Source organism: Scyliorhinus torazame, chromosome 18, assembly GCF_047496885.1.
Source record: "Scyliorhinus torazame isolate Kashiwa2021f chromosome 18, sScyTor2.1, whole genome shotgun sequence".
Classification (NCBI taxonomy): domain Eukaryota; kingdom Metazoa; phylum Chordata; class Chondrichthyes; order Carcharhiniformes; family Scyliorhinidae; genus Scyliorhinus; species Scyliorhinus torazame.
Genome location: NC_092724.1, coordinates 41,710,672 through 41,731,019, shown reverse-complemented (window position 1 = coordinate 41,731,019; position 20,348 = coordinate 41,710,672). Strand labels below are relative to the sequence as shown.

Sequence of the window (20,348 nt, the reverse complement as noted above, 5' to 3'; positions counted from 1 at the left end):
CCCCGGACCCATCCTGCTCCGAAAGCATGTGCGGACGCACAAATCGGACCCCTTGGTCAAGAGGGTTCATCTCCTCCACGCGAACCCTCAATACGCCTACATGGCATACCCCGACGGCCGACAGGACACGGTCTCCCTGCGCGACCTGGCACCCGCCGGAGCTCCACACCCACCCCCCCCCCCAAGACCAGTGACCCCCCCGCTGGAGCCACACACACCCTCCCAACACCAATCACCCCCTCCCTCCCACCGGCGCATCCCACAGCCACCCCCTTCCCGGGTGGATCGGTCCTTCCCCCGGCCCCGAATAGGGGTATTGGAGCAGGAAGAGGCATCGCGACGCTCCCAGAAATGACAGGGCCCGAACCAGCGCCTGCATCACCACCGGGGCTAAGACGATCGGCGAGGACAAGCAGGGCACCCATTCGACTCATCAAATCAGTATAGTAACGCAAGAAATGTCTCTGTAAATAATTTTTTTCGGTTGCCCAGTAAAAGCGGCATTGTAAGTGGTACTAGTAGTTGATATCGGAGCATAGCCGCCGTGTTAGCGGCATCCTAGGTACCGACTCTGGAAACCCCTACCACCATACGGCCCACTACCCCGCCGGGTTCTTTTTTAACAAGGGGTGAATGTGATGGTATGTATTAGGGGTATTAAGGTACCCTGTGATGCCGAGAGGCTAATGGTGGATAGACACTGGGTCCTGAGTGGATCAGCCACCTGCTGGCTCCACCCAGTAAGGTGGAGTATAAGAGCCCAGGTTCTCCCAGCAGCCGCATTCTGTAACTGTGCTGCTGGGAACAAGTCTGCGTAATAAAGCCATCGTTCGACTCCTTCTCATCTCGTCTCGTGAGTAATTGATTGTGCTACAATCTGCACTGCAGATCCTGCCCCCCAATGTCCCCTCCCCTCCTCCCCTATCCCCACACCCACACCCGGCCGTTCCCTCGGCACCCTGTCCTCCACAACACTGCCCCCGTCGTATTACCCGCGGCCTTTACCAGCGCCCTCCTGTACGGGCTACTGTGGGCATTACACTTGGGTAGTCCACATGATTCCCCGCAAGCGGGTGGTGGCTGGTTGGAGGGGTTGGAGTTGGTTGGGTGGAGGGTGAGGGATACGGTGCGGGCGGTGGTGGGATGTGTGCACATATACGGCCGATGTCACTGTGCACAGGCCACGGACCGCGGTCAATGGGGTGCACAGCAAGATGGCTACCTTGCAGGCTGTGGCAATGGCGGTCCTGTCCGCCCTGGTCCCATGGGGGGGGGGGGGGGTCACCCTGCCTGACTCCACATTCACCCCCTGCTCCATCCCCCTCCCCCAGGGCCTGGCAAAGACTCCCCCCCACCCCGCACTCGCCTGCAGCCAGTGGTTGTGCCTCTGCATGTCCAACCTTCTCGCTCTCCCTCGCCAGCCATGGCACCTGTTTCCCAGTTTTTTTTTTTTTAAATATATTTTATTGAAATTTTTTTCCCTGAACAACATTTTTCCCGCTTACAAAACAAACGAAACGACAACAATAACAAAACAGAAATTTTTAACTTTTTAACAATAATAATAATAATACACAAGTAACAAAACCTCATTCGCTATTGACCTATACTCAACTAAACCTCCTCCCCCCCTCCTCCCCCTGGGTTGCTGCTGCTGGTCATCTGTCTTCCCTCTAACGTTCCCCTAGGTAGTCGAGAAATGGCTGCCACCGCCTGGTGAACCCTTGAGCCGATCCTCTCAGGGCAAACTTTATCTGCTCCAGTTTAATAAACCCCGCCATATCGTTTACCCAGGCCTCCAGTCCGGGGGTTTCGCCTCCTTCCACATGAGTAGGATCCTGCGCCGGGCTACGAGGGACGCAAAGGCCACGACATCGGCCTCTTTCGCCTCCTGCACTCCCGGCTCTTCCGCAACTCCAAATATAGCTAACCCCCAGCTAGGTTTGACCCGGGCATTCACCACCTGCGAGATCACTCCCGTCACTCCCTTCCAATATCCTTCCAGTGCCGGGCATGCCCAAAACATATGTGCGTGGTTTGCCGGGCTCCCGCCACACCTCCCACATCTGTTCTCCACTCCAAAAAACCTGCTCAATCTTGCCCCCGTTATGTGTGCTCTATGTAGCACCTTAAATTGAATCAGGCTAAGCCTGGCGCATGAGGAAGAAGAGTTTACCCTGCTTAGGGCATCAGCCCACATACCCTCCTCTATCTCCTCCCCTAGTTCTTCTTCCCACTTTCCTTTTAGTTCGCCCACCGACTCCTCCCCCTCTTCCCTCATCTCTCGGTAAATCTCTGACACCTTGCCCTCTCCGACCCACACCCCTGAAAGCACCCTGTCCTGTATCCCCTGTGTCGGGAGCCGCGGAAATTCCCTCACCTGTTGTCTAGTAAACGCCCTCACCTGCATATATCTCAAGAAATTTCCCCGGGGTAACTTATACTTTTCCTCCAATGCTCCCAAACTCGCAAAAGTTCCGTCTATGAATAAATCTCCCACCTTCCTAATTCCCAACTGGTACCAGCTCTGAAATCCTCCATCCATTCTTCCTGGGGCGAACCTGTGGTTGTTCCTGATAGGGGACCCCACCAGGGCTCCCCGCACCCCTCTCTGTCGCCTCCACTGTCCCCATATGTTCAGTGTTGCCGCCACCACCGGGTTCGTAGTGTACTTTTTAGGTGAGAGCGGTAGCGGTGCCGTCACCAGCGCCTCTAGACTCGTCCCTTTACAGGACCTCTCTCCAGCCTTTTCCACGCCGCTCCCTCACCCTCCACCATCCATCTACGTATCATTGCCACATTGGCGGCCCAATAATAATCTCCCAAGTTCGGTAGTGCCAGTCCTCCTCTGTCCCTACTGCGCTGAAGGAACCCCCTCCTTACTCTCGGAACTTTCCCTGCCCACACAAAGCTCGTAATGCTCCTATCTATTTTATTAAAAAAGGTCCTGGTGATTAAAATAGGGAGACATTGGAATACAAATAAGAACCTCGGGAGGACCATCATCTTAATTGCTTGCACCCTGCCCGCCAGCGATAAAGGCTGCATGTCCCACCTCTTAAAGTCCTCCTCCATTTGTTCTACCAGCCGTGTCAGATTAAGTCTGTGCAAGGTTCCCCAGCTCCTAGCGATCTGAATCCCAGGTATCGGAAGTTTCCTTCCACTTCCCTCAGCGGTAAGCCTTCTATCTCTCTACTCTGGTCCCCTGGATGTATCACAAATAATTCACTCTTCCCCATATTTAACCTATACCCCGAAAATTCCCCGAACCTCCTCAAAATTTGCATAACCTCTATCATCCCCCCGCTGGGTCCGACACGTATAACAATAGGTCATCCGCGTATAACGAGACTCGGTGTTCTTCTCCCCCTCTAGTCACCCCTCTCCATTTCCTGGAGTCTCTCAACGCCATGGCCAGAGGTTCAATTGCCAATGCAAACAACAATGGGGACAGCGGGCATCCCTGTCTTGTTCCCCTATCTAATCGGAAATACTCCGATCTATGTCGACCTGTAACTACGCTTGCCGTTGGTGCCCCATAAAGTAGCCTAACCCAGCGAATAAACCCGTTCCCAAACCCAAACCTCCTTAACACTTCCCATAAATACTCCCACTCCACCCTATCAAATGCCTTCTCTGCGTCCATTGCCGCCACTATCTCTGCCTCCCCCTCCACTGAGGGCATCATTATCACCCCTAATAGTCATCGCACGTTAACATTCAGTTGTCTCCCTTTTACGAACCCTGTCTGGTCTTCGTGCACCACCCCCGGGACACAGTCCTCTATCCTCGATGCCAGCACCTTTGCCAGCAATTTGGCGTCCACGTTCAATAGTGAAATAGGTCTATAGGACCCGCACTGCAACGGATCTTTGTCCCTCTTCAAAATTAGCGATATCGTCGCCTCCGACATCGTCGGGGGTAGAGTCCCCCCTTCCCTGGCCTCATTGAACGTCCTCGCCAACAACGGGGCCAACAAGTCCACATATTTTCTGTAGTATTCCACCGGGAACCCGTCCGGCCCCGGGGCCTTCCCTGCTTGCATGCTTCCCAGTCCCTTAATAACCTCGTCCACCTCAATCGGCGCCCCCAGGCCTGCCACCGCCTGCTCCTCCACTTTCGGGAACCTCAATTGGTCCAGGAACTGCCGCATCCCCTCCTCTCCCTCTGGGGGCTGAGACCTATACAGTTCCTCATAAAAGGTCTTAAACACCTCGTTTATCTTTCCTGCCCTTCGCACAGTGTCTCCCCTTTCATCCCTAATTCCTCCTATCTCCCTCGCTGCTGCCCTCTTTCGCAGTTGGTGCGCCAACAGGCGACTAGCCTTTTCCCCATATTCATACCTCCTCCCCTGTGTCTTCCTCCACAGTACCTCCGCCTTTCTGGTGGTCAGAAGGTCAAACTCAGTCTGGAGTCGTCTCCTCTCCCTGTACAATTCCTCCTCCGGGGTCTCTGCAAATTCCCTGTCCACCCTTAAAATCTCCCCCAGTAATCTATCCCTTTCCTTGGCCTCTGTTTTCCTTTTGTAGGCCCCAATAGAAATCAGCTCTCCTCTGACCACCGCTTTTAGTGCTTCCCAGACCACTCCCACAGGGACCTCGCCGTCGTCATTGACCTCCAGGTATCTCTCAATACACCCCCTCACTCTTGCACACACTCCCTCATCCGCCATCAGTCCCACATCTAATCGCCAGAGTGTTCTCTGCTCCCTGTCCTCTCCTACTTCCAGGTCCACCCAATGTGGGGCATGGTCCGAAACCGCTATGGCTGAGTATTCAGCTTCTTCCACCCTAGAGATCAACGACCTTCCTAAAACAAAAAAATCTATCCGGGAGTACACTTTATGGACGTGGGAGAAGAAGGAATACTCCCTAGCCCTGGGTCTAAGAAATCGCCATGGATCCACTCCCCCCATTTGGTCCATAAACCCCTTAAGAACCTTGGCCACTGCCGGCCTTCTTCCGGTCCTTGAGCTGGATCTATCTAGCCCCGGGTCCAGCACCATGTTGAAGTCCCCTCCTAAAATCAAATTTCCTGCCTCCAGGTCCGGAATACGCCCCAGCATCCGTCTCATGAACCCCGCATCGTCCCAATTTGGGGCATACACATTAACCAACACGACCCCCATTCCCTCCAGCCTACCACTCACCATTACATATCTACCTCCACTATCTGCTACGATGTTCTTTGCTTCACCAGCCTACCACTCACCATTACATATCTACCTCCACTATCTGCTACGATGTTCTTTGCTTCAAATGCTACCCGTTTCCCCACCAAAATGGCCACCCCTCTGTTCTTTGCGTCCAGTCCTGAGTGGAACACCTGTCCCACCCATCCTTTCCTTAGCCTAACTTGGTCCGCCACCTTTAGGTGCGTCTCTTGGAGCATAACCACGTCTGCCCTTAGTCCTTTCAAATGCGTGAGCGCTCGGGCCCTTTTTATCGGTCCATTCAGGCCTCTCACGTTCCACGTGACCAGCCTCACTGGGGGCTACCTGCCCCCCTCCCGTGTCGGCTAGCCATTACCTTCTCTAGGCCAGTCCCATATCCCGCCTCCGCGCTCCCGCTCGCTCCCCCAGCGTCGCACTCCGCCCCCGACCACCCACTCTTTAGCCATTTCCTTTTGGATTTCCGCAGCAGCAACCCAGTTGTCCCCCCCCCCCCCCCCCACCCCGCTAGATCCCTATCTAGCTTGATTGCTCCCCCCATATCACTTCCGTAAGTCAGCTGACTTCAACTGACCCCGGCTACTCCTGCTCACTCCTCGACCCCCCCCCGGTGTGAGGGAACTCCCATCCGCCTTCCGCCTGTTTTCCCGCCTTATTCTTTCTGGCGCGGGAACATCCCTTTACCTGACCCGCCTCTTATGGCGCAGCTCCCTTTCCCCTCCCCCTCCCCTTCCCTATTCTTCGGCTATGTCCCGCCTTTCCCCCCTCACCGGCGCCCACATTTCCCCAGTGTCCCCCCCCTTCCCTGTTTACTTCTCGATTAACTTTCACCATAACATTAACAAAAACAATAACAATAACAATTCCCTGCAGCATCAGTCCCTCAGTTCCAGTCCAGTTTCTCTTCATTGATGAAGGACCATGCTTCCTCCGCCATCTCAAAATAATAGTGTCTCTCCTGATACGTGACCCATAGTCTTGCCGGCTGCAGCATCCCAAACTTCACCTTCCTTTTGTGCAAAACCTCTTTGGCTCGGTTAAAGCTCGCCCTCCTTCCCGCCACCTCTGCACTCCAATCCTGGTATATCCTTACCACAGCATTCTCCCATCTGCTACTCCGCACCTTTTTAGCCCATCTCAGGACCTCTTCTCTGTCCTTAAGGCAGTAGAATCGCACGATTATCGCCCTCGGTGGTTCTCACGCTTTTGGTCTTCTCGCCAGGATCCGATTTGCCCACTCCACCTCCATGGGGCCCGCAGGGGCCTCAGCACCCATCAGTGAGCTCAGCATCTTACTTGCGTACGCTCCACAGTCCACTCCTTCCACACCCTCAGGGAGACCTAGTATCCTAAGGTTCTACCTTCGCGCTCCATTTTCAAGGGCCTCAATCCTGTCAGCACACTTTTTATGAAGTGCCTCGTGCGTCTGAGTCTTAACTGCCAGGCCCAGGACCTCGTCCTCAATATCTGATACCTTCTGCTCCATCACGCGAAGCTCAGTCTCCTGGGTCTTTAAAGTCTCCTTAAGCCCCTCCATTGCCTGCAACATCGGGGTCAGTACCTCCTTCTTCAGCAGATCCACGCACCGTCTCACTACTTCATCCTGCTCAGGCCCCCATGTCACCTGCGATCCCTCCGCCGCCATTTTGTTCCACTCCCTCTGACCTTCTGGTTGAAGATTCTTCGGGCTGCAGCCGCCGCCGCCGGTTTTTCCCTCCGTCGTTCGGGGGGGACTCCCTTCCCACGCACCTCCCACCGGGTTTTTCGGCCGGCAAAGTCCCCGTTGGGACTCTTAAAAGAGCCCGAAGGTCCGTCGGAGCTGGAGCCGCCGAAACGTGCGGCTAGCTCATCCTCGCCGCAACCGGAAGTCCCAGCTGTTTCCCAGTTTTTGAACCACAACTAAAACACGTTGTTGGTAATTCCTCCTGCCAGAGGTGGAGCATCGCGGAGACCCCAGAGAATGCCAGGTCAGGCAAAGTGCATGAAAAGTGAGTGATAGGGAACTGGATTCTCTGATTCAGCGACTAATGTTGACGCCAACAGAGCATGTGTGGTCTTTTACGACCAAACTTTCTGTATGAAAGCCTCACCGATTCCGGGACCGGTGAGGGGCTAGCACCGGTACTGGGTGAAACTCCCAGCTGCCACGTCGAAAAATGGCCGGACAATGGCCAGGTCCCTGGCCGCGCATGTGCACAGCTGATGACAACATGGCATCGGCCGTGTACAGGCCCGACCCGCCATCCTCAACCCCACAGCACACTCCCAGGCCACCCGCTGGCTGCCCTCTACCAGTCACCCCAGCCCTCGCAAAAGTCCCCCCGGCCAGCCGCACGGATCCCGGTCGAGTGTGGCAGCGCTGGACACAGTCCGCAGCCTCCACGCCGGGTTCCCACACGGCTGAGACCACACATGTCCCGCACTGTCGGGAACTCGGCCCATCGGTTGCAAGGAAAAGGGGGCCCCGATCGGGCTGAGGGAGGCAATGGATTGCATAGGGTCAATGCAGAATGGGAAGGCTCTGGATGGGTTCCCAGCCAAGTTCTATAAGAAGTTTGGGTCAGAGCTGGGGCCCCTGTTAGTTGAGATGTATAATGAATCGATGGTGAGGGGGGAGCTCCCCACATATTGTCTTAGGCTTCCAGATTGCAAATTTTAAAGAAAGTCAAGGATCTGGAGCAGTGTGGGATGTCCCACCCAATTTCACTGTTGAATGTAGATGCGAAGCTGCTGGCGAAAGTACTGACAACGTGGATAGAGAATTATGTGTCGGGGGTAATAGGTGAGAACCAGTCAAGATTTGTGAAGGGGCAGCAGCTGTCGACAAATAACCAAAGGTTACTGAATGTCATTATGATGTCTTTGGAAGGCCAAGAAGTGGAAGTGGTTGTGGCGATTGCCGCGGAGAAGGCTTTCGATCGGGTGGAGTGGCCGTACTGATTCAAGGTGCTGGGCAATTGGACAGGGATTTATGGACTAGGTCCGGCTGTTGTATTCTGGGAGCCTGAGGTGAGTCTTCGGACTAACAGGGTCAGCTCGGAGTATTTTGGGTTACACTAGGAGATGAGGCGGGTGTGTCCACTCTCCCTGCAAAGAAGCCCTGGCAATTGAGCCCTTGGCAATGGCGCTCAGAATCTGGCAGGCAGAGGGGGGCAGAGGGGGATTGAACAGGGGGGTGGAGTATCAAGTTTATTTGTACGGATGATCTCCTGCTGTATATTTCAGACCTAGTCGAGAGCTTTGACAGGATCATGGGGATTTTGGGGAGTATGGTCTCTTCTCAAGGATAAGCTCAACATGGGGAAAAGTGAGATATTCCCAATAAATGCTCGGGGACAGGAGAAGAGTTCGGGGGAGTTGCTGCTTTGCTTGGTAGGGGTGAGTTTTCATTATCATGGGATGCAAGTGGCGTGGAGTTGGGCTCAGCTGCTCAAGTTGAATTTGGCGCGGTTGGTGGAGGGAATTAAGTTAGACTTTACGAGGTGGGATGTGCTGCCATTGTCGTTAGCTGGTCGGGTCCAGATGGTAAAGATGACGGTGTTGCCGAAGTTTTTGTTTGTGTTTCAGAACTCCTCGGTCTTTGTGCCCAAGACCTTTTATAGGAAGGTTAATGGTATGATTTTGAGGTTCTTGTGGACGGGTAAGGCTCCACGGGCTAGGGGAGTGTTTATGGAGAGGGCTTGACGTGGTTGGGGGGGGGGGGGGGGGGGGTTGCGGTTAGCGTTGCTGTACTTGCAAAATTATTATTGAGCAGAAAACATTGCAATGGTTAAGAAATGGGCAGTGGAGGTGCAGTCGGTTTGGGGGTGGATGGAGACGGCCTCATGTAAAAGGACCAGTTTGAGGCACTATTGTGCGCCCCTCCCATTCTTGCCGGCCAGGTACTCCACGAGCCCAGTAGTGGTATTGGCATTGAGGGTGTGGAACCAGTGCTAGCGTCATTTTAGAATGAAACGCATGTCCCTGTGGGCACCGATCTGCGACAATCATAGGTTTGCTTTGGCGGGGTTGGATGTGAGGTTCTGGGGGTGGCAGTAGGTGGGGATAGAATACTTTAGGGATGTATTTGTTAGAGGGAAGTTTGCAGACCGGGAGGAGCTGGAGGGGACATATTAGTTGCTGAAGGGGAATGGGTTCAGGTATCTGCAGGTGAGTGACTTTATGAGGAAGGAGGTGCCTTCGTTTCTGATGCTGCCACCGCTGGTGCTGCAAGACAAATCTGTCTGAGGAGGAAATAGGAGAGGACAAGGTTTCAGGTTTTTATGGGGAGCTGTTGAAGAGAGTGTTCCAGTGGAGGAGGTTAGGCATAAGAAGAGGGGGAGTGGGGGGGGGGCCTCTGGGGGCTGGAGTATATAGTGAGGCTTTGCGGAGGTCTAATGCATCCTTGCCGTGTGCAAAACTAAGTCTCATCCAGTTTCAGGTGGTACACAGGGCCCACAGGGTGTCCAGGATGAGTCGGTTCTTTTAGGGGGTGGACAATAGGTGTGGGCAGTGTGCGGGGGGGCCGGCAAACCATGTCCATATATTTTGAGCTTGTCCAAGGTAGAGGGGTTTGAATGGGATTTGCAGATACAATGTCAAAAGTTTTGGGGGTAGCGGTAGCTTCAAGACCGGCCTTTGCATCCCTGGTAGCCCGGAGACGGATTTTATTTGGCTGGCGGGACATGGGATGTGGGTGAGTGATTTGGCATTCCTGCACTTGGAGAAGATCAAGTTCGCCAATAGCGGGACAGGGGAGGGATTCACCACGATGTGGAAGCTGTTCATCGACTTATTTTAGGAGTATTGAGTCTTCAGCATTGCAGGGGGGTTCTTTTTCAGTTTAGGTTTGGTTAAAAGTTAAAAAGGGGGCAGGCGTTGGGGTAGCAGTGGGTAGAGTTGGGGGGGGTTGTGTATGGATGTTTAGGCTGTTTGCTGTTGCCTCAATTGGTTTTTGTGTTGTTTCTTCTTTGTTATACATATATTTGAAAATGCCTCCAATAAAACTTTTTTTTAAAAAGAGAATGGCATCCACCAGCCTTTGCCTCTCCACCTTCCCAGCTTTATCCCTATGTGTCTTATAAGAGATTATGTCCCCCTACTAACCGCCTTCAGGGCTCCCCTGAGTGTAGAAGGTGAGACCACCTCATCCCTGTTAAACACAATGTAGTCCCCAATGGCAGAGGATACACGCTCGCAAAACCCCTTATCCACAAGCAACGGCGTGTCCAATCTCCACGGAGGGCACTGAGAGCGACCTGGGACCAACATCAAGTCCACACAATCCGGAACATGATCCGAGATAACGATTGCCGAGTAACCCACCCCCTCGCCTCAGGGAGAAGCAACCTACCCACCACAAAGAAGTTATTTGGGAGTAATGAACATGGGGAAAAGAAGAAAACTCCTTATCCCTCGGAAATTTAAATCTCCAGTAGTACCAATAACCCCTTCGCCATCCCAGCTGGACTCCGAGACTTGGGATTCGACTTATCCAACCGAGGATCCAAAACACAATTAAAGTCCCAGCCCGTGCATAATTGGCCAATGTGAATCAAGGTCTGGGATAGACGCCACACCTTATTAATAAATACCGAGTCTTCCCAATTCTGTGCATACTCATTGACCAACACCACCGGTGGGCCCGTCAACAACCCACTGATGATTATGTACCTCCCACCTGGGACTGCCAATATATTAACTGCAGAAAAAGCCACCCTCAACACAGCCGTCCCCCACGACATACAATAAAAACCTGAGTGATACACCTGTTCCACCTTGTTTCATCCTTGATTTTCAAATGGATCTCCTGTAGGAAAACCACATCTGCCTTCAACTTCTTTCTACTGGGCCATTTAACCTCCTCACTGTAGCGCACAATGACTTACGAGAGAGACGAATAGAGATGAAGTCGATGAGGCTTTATTAAGCGTGACTTGTTCCCCGCAGTTCAGCAACAGACTGGAGCTGCGGGGAGAAGCCCAGGTTCTTATACTCCGCCTTCAGGGCGGAGCTAGGGATCAACAGCCAACCAGGACCCGGGATCTGTCAGCCAATAGCATCACGGCTTCACAGTCCCACATGACCCCTAATGCATACTACCACATTCACCCCTTGTTAAAAATGAACCCGGCGGGGTGGTGCTTCGCATGGTGGTAGGGGTTTACAAGGCTGGTCCTGGGAGGAGAAAATTTTTGGCATGTCTTTTCAATGCTCTACACTTTGCCCTACATTGGGCTATGTACAGGGTTTGTGAACTATTTACAATATTCGTAAGAGGAAAAGAACATTCTCGTTAAAGTCCACAACATTCTTGTGTTACACCGATGCCACGAGTCGAGCGGGCGGTCTGGTCTTCCTTGTCGATCGCCTCAGCCCTGGTAGTGGTGCAGGTGCTTGTTCCCGCGTTGTCGTCTCCGGGAGCTTTTCGGTGTCTGCTTCTGTTTCACTCCTGGTCGGACATGGGAGGAGGACCGATCCTCCCGGGAACGGGGTGGTCGCGGGGTGCGCCGGTGGCAGGGAGGGGGTGATCGGTGTCGGGGGGGTGTGCGTGTTGCCGGCGGGCGCCAGGTCTCGCAGGGAGACCGTGTCCTGTCGGCCGTCGGGGTACGCCACGTAGGCGTACTGCGGGGTCGCACATGGGGCGCTGGGGGGGTTGGGGAGCGTTTGGGATACACTGGACTCTTTCTTCTCCGGGGACAGCGGCGACCCCCCGGGACCGGCACACAGCCGCGAAATGGCCCTTTTTCCCGCAGCTCTTGCAAGTCGCTGCGCGGGCCGGGCAGCGCTGCCGGGGGTGTTTCGTCTGCCCGCAGAAATAGCAGCGGGCCCCCCCGGGATGATCTGGTGTCTTAACCGCGCAAGCCTGTGAGGGTGGGGGGGTTTGTCGCGACGGGGGTCCACAGAGCCCAAGGGGCTGCCGCGCGGTCGGGGCCGTAGGCGCGGGCGTTTTGCGAGGCCACATCTAGGGAAGCTGTGATGGCCCGTGCCTCTGAGAGTCCTAGCGACTCTTTTTCTAAAAGTCTTTGGCGGATTTGGGGAGAGTTCATACCTGCCACAAACGCATCGCGAATTAACATGTCCGTGTGTTCAGTCGCGTTTACCGGCGGGCAGCCGCAGCCCCGTCCCAAAATTAGCAGCGCGGCGTAGAACTCCTCTAGCGATTCTCCGGGACTTTGCCGTCTCGTTGCGAGTTGGTAGCGTGCGTAGACCTGGTTCACTGTGCGAACGTAGACGCTCTTTAGTGCTGCGAGCGCCGTCGGGAAATCCTCTGCATCTTCGATGAGAGGGTAACTTTCCGGGCTTACCCTTGAGTGCAGGACCTGTAGTTTCTGGTCTTCTGTGATCCGGCCGGGGGCCGTTCAGAGGTAGCCTTCGAAACAAGTCTGCCAGTGTTTAAAAACTGCTGCCGCGTTCACTGCGTGGGGGCTGATCCGCAGGCATTCCGGGGCGATCCTGAGCTCCATAGTCCTTTAAGCACGCTTAATAAATTGTAGCGCACAATGACTTACGAGAGAGACGAATAGAGATTAAGTCGATGAGGCTTTATTAAGCGTAACTTGTTCCCCGCAGTTCAGCAACAGACTGGAGCTGCGGGGAGAAGCCCAGGTTCTTATACTCCGCCTTCAGGGCGGAGCTAGGGATCAACAGCCAACCAGGACCCGGGATCTGTCAGCCAATAGCATCACGGCTTCACAGTCCCACATGACCCCTAATGCATACTACCACACTCACATTCCAAGTTATCAACCGGAACAGGGACCCCTGACCACCCCACCCCCCCTCGACCCAGGATAGCCATATCCACCCTGTGAGGCAATCCAGCAATGCCTCAACCTTCGCCAGCTTCGGGCCCATCCAAAATGGCTGCCATATCCCCCATATCGCCAGTCCAAAAACAAATAAACTGTCACTGTCAATAATCCACTCCCTCCCCTATCCACTCCCTCCCAGCTCCACCACACACTTAAACTAAACAACAAACAGAGAAACAAAATTCCCCCTCCCCTCCCCAAACCAAACAGAAACAAAAAACCTCAGCTCATTACCTTACAATAAAACAAAAAAACACCCCCATGGTAACCAGCTGTAAATATCTCCGCCTCTCCGCTCCCATTAACTAGCTATACTGCTAGCAGGGTAACCCCCGTACAAGGTAAAAATCAAAGTCAACTAACAGTATATCTGCCCCCCTGCTCAAACCAAACTTTAATACAGAACAATTGAGGAAAATGAACATCCAAACCCCCTCCCCCATAAAAAAACGCCAATGGTGCAAAATACAAACCCCAAGCATGCCCAGAAAAAACATCGATCAACATCCCAGGCACATCCCCATAGTCCTCCCAACATTACACAAACCCCACAAAAAATATTTTAAAAGATGAACTTTAACAAAGAACAAACAACAAACCCCAAGGTCTTTAAGCACTTTAGGTCACCCCCAGTCTGTGCTTCTTGATAAACCCATTTGCATCCTTCGGCGCGTCAAAATAGTAGTCTCTGTCATAGAACATACAGTGCAGAAGGCCATTCAGCCCATCGAGTCTCCACCGACCCACTTAAGCCTTCACTTCCATCCTATCCCCGTAACCCAATAACCCCTCCTAACCCTTTTGGTCACTATGGGCAATTTATCATGGCCAATCCACCTAACCTGCACGTCTTTGGACTGTGGGACGAAACCGGAGCACCCAGAGGAAACCCACGCAGGCACGAGAGGAATGTGCAGACTCCGCACAGACAGTGACCCAGCAGGGAATCAAACCTGGGACCCTGGTGCTGTGAAGCCACAGTGCTAACCACTTGTGCTACAGTGCTGTGCTTGAAAGTCGACCGGAGAAGAGCCGGTTACACCACACCAAACCACACATTGCTCTTTTACAGTGTGGCTTTGGCCTTATTAAACTTTTCATGCCTTCTCGCCAACTCTGTCCCAATGTCCTGGTATATTCTGATGGCATAGCCCTCCCACCTACAGTCTCAATAGTCCTTCACCCACCTTCAGGACCCGTTAAGAGGGTGGTGAAAAAGGCATATGGTACACTTGCCTCTATCAATCATGGCATAGGTTACAAAAGCAAGGAAATCATGTTGGAGTTATATAGAACATTGGTGAGGCCACAGCTGGAGTACTGTGTGCAGTTGCGCTTGCCACATTGTAGGAAGGATGCGATTGCGCTGGAGCGGGTGCAGGGGCGTTTCACCAAGATGTTGCCTGGGATGGAACATTTAAGTTATGAAAAGAGGTTGTATAGGCTTGGGTTGTTTTCGTTGGAGCAGAGAAGAATGAGAGGTGACTTGATCAAGGTGTACAAGATTATGAGAGGCATGGGCAGGGTGAATAGGAAACAGCTGTTCCCCTTAGTTGAAGGGTCGGATACAAGGATGTAAAAGTCAAGGTGAGGAGTGGGAGGTTCAGGGTTGATTTAAGGAAAAACCTTTTTACCCAGAAGATGGTGACAATCTGGAACGCACTGCCTGGGAGGGTGGTAGAGACTGGTTGCCTCACATCCTTTACCTGGATGAGAACTTGGTACGTCTTAACATTCGAGGCTATGGGCCAAGGGCTGGCAAATGGGATTAGGATTTAAGAGGTGCCTTTCATGCGGCGGTGCAGACTCAATGGGCCAAAGGGCCTTTTCTGCACTGCATTTTTCTGTGATTCTATGAGGTAGCCTCAATTGACTCACTGGGCAGGGAATTCCACAGATTTACAACCCTTTGGGTGAAGAAGTTCTTCCTCAATTCAGCCCTAAATCTGCTCCCCTTTATTTTGAGGCTATGCCCCCCTCGGTCTAGTTTCACCTACCAGTGGAAACAACCTCCCTGCTTCTATCTTAACTATTTCCTTCATAATTTTATATGTTTCTATCAGATCCCACCTCATTCTTCTAAATTCCAATGAGTATAATCCCAGTCTACTCAGTCTCTCCTTATAAGCCAATCCTCTCAACTCCGGAATAAACCTAGTGAATATCCTCTGCAACCCCTCCAGTGCCAGTACATCCTTTCTCAAATAAGGAAACCAAAACTACACAGTACTCCAGGTGTGGTATCACCAGCACCCTATACAGCTGCAACATAACCTCCCTGTTTTTAAAGTCCATCCCTCTCGCAATTATTACCTGCTGCACCTGCAAACCATCTTTTTGCAATTAATGCACAAGGACACCCAGGTCCCTCTGCACAGCAGCATGCTGCAATATTTTACAATTTATTAATAGTCCATTTTGCTGTTATTCCTACCAAAGTGTATGAACTCACATTTACCAACATTGTACTATCTGCCAGACCCTTGCCCACTCACTTAAACTATGTATATTCCTCTGCAGACTAGCAGTGTCCTCTGCACACTTTACCACTCATCTTTGTGTCATCTGTGAACTTTGACACATTACACTTGGTCCCCAACTCCAAATTATGTATGTAAATTGTCAACACTTGACTCCAAGGTCCCCACCTGCTTCAAGAAGACCACCACCATACCGGTGCCAAAGTAGAACCAGGCAACGTGCTTCAATGGCTACTGTCCGGTGGCCCTGACTTCAGTCGTAATAGAGTGCTTCGAGAAGTTGATCATGAAGCGCATCACCTCCATACTCCCAGAATGCCTCGATCCACCTCAATTCGCATACCGTCGCAACCGGTCCACAGCAGACGCCATTACCCTGGCCCTACACTCATCCCTAGAGCATCTTGACAACAAGGACTCCTACATCAAACTCCTATTTATTGACTACAGCTTTATTGACTACAGCTCCGCCTTCAACACCATAATCCCAGCCAGGCTCATATCAAAGCTCCAAAACCTAGGACTTGACTCCCCACTCTGCAACTGGATCCTCCATTTTCTGACCAACACACCACAACCAGTAAGAATGAACAACAACACCTCCTCCACAATAGTCCTCAATACCAGGGCCCAGCAAGGCTGCGTACTTAGCCCCCTACTCTACTCCCTGTACACACACGACTGCGTGGCAAAATTTGGTTCCAACTCCATCTACAAGTTTGCTGACTATACGACCATAGTGGGCCGGATCTCGAATAACATCGAGTTAGAATACAGGAGGGAGATAGAGAACCTAGTGGAGTGGTGTCGCGACAACAATCTCTCCCTCAATGCCAGCAAAACTAAAGAGCTGGTCATTGACTTCAAGAAGCAAATTACTGTACACACCCCTGTCCGCATCAACGGTGCCGAGGTGGAGATGGTTAACAGTTTCAAATTCCTAGGGGTGCGCATGTCCAAAAATCTGTCCTGGTCCACCCACGTCGACGCTACCACCAAGAAAGCACAACAGCGCCTATACTTCCTCAGGAAACTAAGGAAATTCGGCATGTCCATATTAACCCTTACCAACTTTTACAGATGCACCAGAGAAAGCATCCTATCTGGCTGCATCACAGCCTGGTATGGCAACTGCTCGGTCCAGGACCGCAAGAAACTTCAGAGAGGCGTGAACACTGCCCAGTCCATCACACGAACCTGCCTCCCATCCATTGACTCCATCTACACCTCCCGCTGCCTGGGGAAAGGGGGCAGCATAATCAAAGACCCTTCCCACCCGGCTTACTCACTCTTCCAACTTCTTCCATCGGGCAGGAGATACAGAAGTCTGAGAACACCCACGAATAGACTCAAAAACAACTTCTTCCCCTCTTATGGGCTGACCTCATTAACACTACACCCTGTATGCTTCATCCGATGCCGGTGCTTATGTAGTTACATTGTATACCTTGTGCTGCCCTATTATGTATTTTCTTTTCTTCCCTTTTCTTCTCATGTACTTAATGATCTGTTGAGCTGCTCGCAGAAAAATACTTTTCACTGTACCTCGGTACACGTGACAATAAACAAATCCAATCCAATCCAAAACGCAGCAGTTCCTTGAACACCAAGTAACTATTCTGACTTTGAAAAAAAATCTACATTTAGAATTTCAAATTATCCCAATCTCTAACATACCTTAAACACCGTGGGAAAATTAAGTGGATATAGAGAACTACGAAATCCATCTCTGGTTAGGAAAACAGTTCTCCTAAGAGAAAAAGGTCAGAAAAATAGCATTAATAGTTTATCAATTGTACAATGACATGTGCATAGATTTAGGATGCAGCCTGTAAAATAAGCAACGTCGCCATAGACCCAGATGACTTCTTTCCCCTTGAGGGAGAACTGACTGATGGTGATCAGTTAACCTGAGGATCACCGCATCACAGGTGAAGGGCAAGGTTGAGAAGGCAATACCTCAGCCAGGAATTGAACCCATGCTGTTGGCCTCGCTCTGTATTATGAACCAGCTGTGATAAACCTGCCCTGTACAGAAGCTAAATGTGAGTTTTAGTAAACTAGTTTAAGTGTTGACATTTGTTGAACGGAGCTTAAACTCACTTCCAAACCAGGAAAATTACTCGATCCACTGGGGAAAATCATTTGCAAGGATTTTTTGATTGGTAACGCTTGATTATGAATGCCAAATTAAAAGGTGAAAGTGAGCATGTCATTCATTGTTCCTACTTAAATAGTCACTGTGTTTGTCATTTTGGTGTTCACAAACTTTCCCAGCATTTCGCATACAACACATTGAAATATTATTCAAAATATACTTATACTGCAAAAAGTGAAACCTTTGATGGTAGAGACATGAAAAGCTTTCAAGGTTACAGAGGGAAGAATTTCACCTTCACCTTGAACCTGACATGCTGGGAGAGACATCAAAGGGTTCCAACACATCAGATGGAAGACTTTTAACTACAACGTGACATACTGAAAGACGGTTTAATCATTTTCAGAGCTAGAAAGGGAAGACCTGCCACACGACCCCCATCCCAGGAAAGACCCCTAGTCTGAGCCCCTCCGACCTCCACATCATCTAAAAGAGCCCCCTCGGCACCTCGGATGCAAGTGTAGAGGCTCGCCCCCTTGTCCCCCCTTGGAGTCCACGGTGCCAGGTTGGCACTGTCAAGGGGCAGGACCTAAATGGGAGACTTGAGGGGTGGGGGGGGAACATTTGGCCCACCTAACCTGCACAAAGTTGGACACTAAGGGACAATTTTAGCACGGCCAATCCACCTTACCAGCACAGCTTTGGACTGTGGGAAAAAAACAGAGCACCTGAAGGAAACCCACGCAGACACGGGGAGAACATACATATTCCATACAGACAGTCACCCAAAGCCAGATTTGAGCCTTGTGCCTGGCTCTGTGAGACAGCAGTGCTAACCACTGTGCCCCCCCCCCCCCCCCCCCGGTGCAGCATCAGTCATGAGAAAGGGTATGAGCACACTGTCAGCAGAAAAACAGAAGTCAACTAAGTCAGAACCTGAAGAGCATCACAGATTTCCTCACAGCGAGTGACCTGCCGACAGTGCCAACACAGTCCCTTCATCCTGATGTCATGCAACATAGACCCTTGAGGGGGGGATATGGGAAGGGGGAACAAAGAGATCAGAGAAAGGGTGGTGTGTTGGTGGGGGTGATGAGCTGGTGAATATATAGCTGATGCCATGAGAATCTAGAGGCTATGACGGCCTCCCTGGTGCTCCTGGCACGTTGGACCCTTGCTGCCGCCTGTCCTCCATCCTCGGGTCCTCCTTGCAACTCCTGGTCCTCCTCAGCACATATTCCTCCTTCTCCTTGTCCAGCATGTTGTCCCGCTGCTGTGACAGACTGTGGAAGCCAATAGATCGCGCCCTACTTTGCTGTGGATCAGGAGTAAAATTGGATCACAAAATCTGAGCAATTGGGAAAACATCCCATTGCCTATTCTTTTCAAAGCAAATTCACATTACCTGTCCATATGCAGAAGGTGTTAGGAGGAAATCAGTGCAGTTTGAACTGTCAATAACATCTTGCAGTTTGCCAAACTGTCTACTCCTATCACTTTGAAAGCTATGGCATGGCATTGCAGGACATTGATCTCGCCTGTGGGGGCACTTTGCTGCACAGCATGGGCACGATCACTCAACTAGTCAGTTAGGGCAGTGTTTTTCAAACTTTTTTCCCGGGACCCATTTTTACCAACTGGCCAACCTTTGCGACCCACCATTTTCTCTTACCTTGTCTGCTGCTGACAAAATGGAGGAATCGCAATCGCGTCCAAAGCACGTGATGGTGACTTTCGGGGGCCTTGACCTGCTCTCTGCCTCCCTCAGGCAAGAAGATTACATAGAATTTTTTTTTTTAATCTTCTGCGTCTCCGATGCCGCAGCAGCTGGCTTTTATATTCATTTATTTATTTTTGGTAAATTGTAACAGTGTTGTTGCACGGCACGTCTAATCAAAGAAACCAAAGCCCATGTCATCGTCAGACTCTTCAGATTCTTCCTGTTTCTTCTCTTCCTTTTTCTCTTCAGCAGCAACAGGGGCAGCAGTGGAAATAACTCCTGCAGCAGCTGGGGCACTTCTACTGGCACCAACGTTGCAGATCAGACTATTGACGTCAATATTAGCCAGTGCCCTGGCAAACAGACTAGGCCAGAAAGGCTCAATGGTCACACCAGCTGTTTTAATCAGGGCATTGAGTTTGTCTTCGGTGACAGTGACCTCATCGTCGTGCAGGATGAGCGCGCTGTAGACACAAGCGAGTTCCGAGGTGGAGGCCATGGCGCCGGATCTCTGCAGGTGGATCCAATGGTTCTAGTCGCTGGGGGGGGAAACCCGGCCTTAGCTTCGTTCAGAAGAACCGAGCACTTCCGAACCGGGCAGAGCGAGCAGCAGCCGGCTTTCAACTATGCTGGCTGCGGACTTCCGGTTGCGGCTATGCGGAGCTAAGCCGCACATTCGGCGGCTCCCGCTAAAACGGACTTTTGGGCTCTCTTGAGGAGCCCCAACGGCAATTTCTTCGACAACTTCCAGTGTGGGAAGGTGAGCAAGGTCCCCCCTCCATAGTATATGGATTGGACCAGGAGTGGAGCGGTCAAAAAAGCGTTTTTGGAGCAGCAAAAAGTGCGACGGAGAAAAAACAAGATGGCGGCGGGCGTAGATCAAGCGGCATGGGTGCAGGAGCAGCAGGAGTTTCTCAGCCGCTGCTTTGAGGAGCTGAAGAAAGAGGTGCTGGCGCCAATGCTGACGACCATCGTTAGTGGAGACCCAGAAGGCCCAAGGGGCGGCGATCCAGTAGGTGCGGGGGGAAAACGCGGAGAACGAGGATGAGATCTTGGGCCTGGCGGTGAAGGTGGAGGCGCACGAGGC

At 51.9% G+C, this 20,348-nt stretch overlaps 2 protein-coding genes across 3 annotated transcripts in view; both read right to left on the bottom strand.

Moving 5' to 3' along the window:
• LOC140394729 (cation channel sperm-associated auxiliary subunit delta-like) overlaps window positions 1-20,348 on the bottom strand; it is a 96,709-nt gene that overhangs the window by 37,595 nt on the left and 38,766 nt on the right. Inside the window, exon 4 of the mRNA XM_072481947.1 lies at window positions 17,121-17,193. Coding sequence (XP_072338048.1) covers window positions 17,121-17,193 — 73 coding nt within the window. The remainder of the gene's footprint in view (window positions 1-17,120; window positions 17,194-20,348) is intronic.
• Window positions 19,431-19,760, bottom strand: LOC140394801 (large ribosomal subunit protein P1-like). 2 transcript variants are annotated; one of them, XM_072481990.1, is made up of 2 exons: window positions 19,690-19,760; window positions 19,431-19,614 (listed from the first exon to the last, which is right to left on the bottom strand). In XM_072481990.1, the coding sequence occupies exons 1-2, from the start codon at window positions 19,758-19,760 to the stop codon at window positions 19,431-19,433; spliced, it is 255 nt and encodes an 84-aa protein (XP_072338091.1). The 2 variants fall into 2 exon arrangements, with proteins under 2 accessions (XP_072338091.1, XP_072338090.1); XM_072481989.1 differs by having other exon boundaries at window positions 19,431-19,760.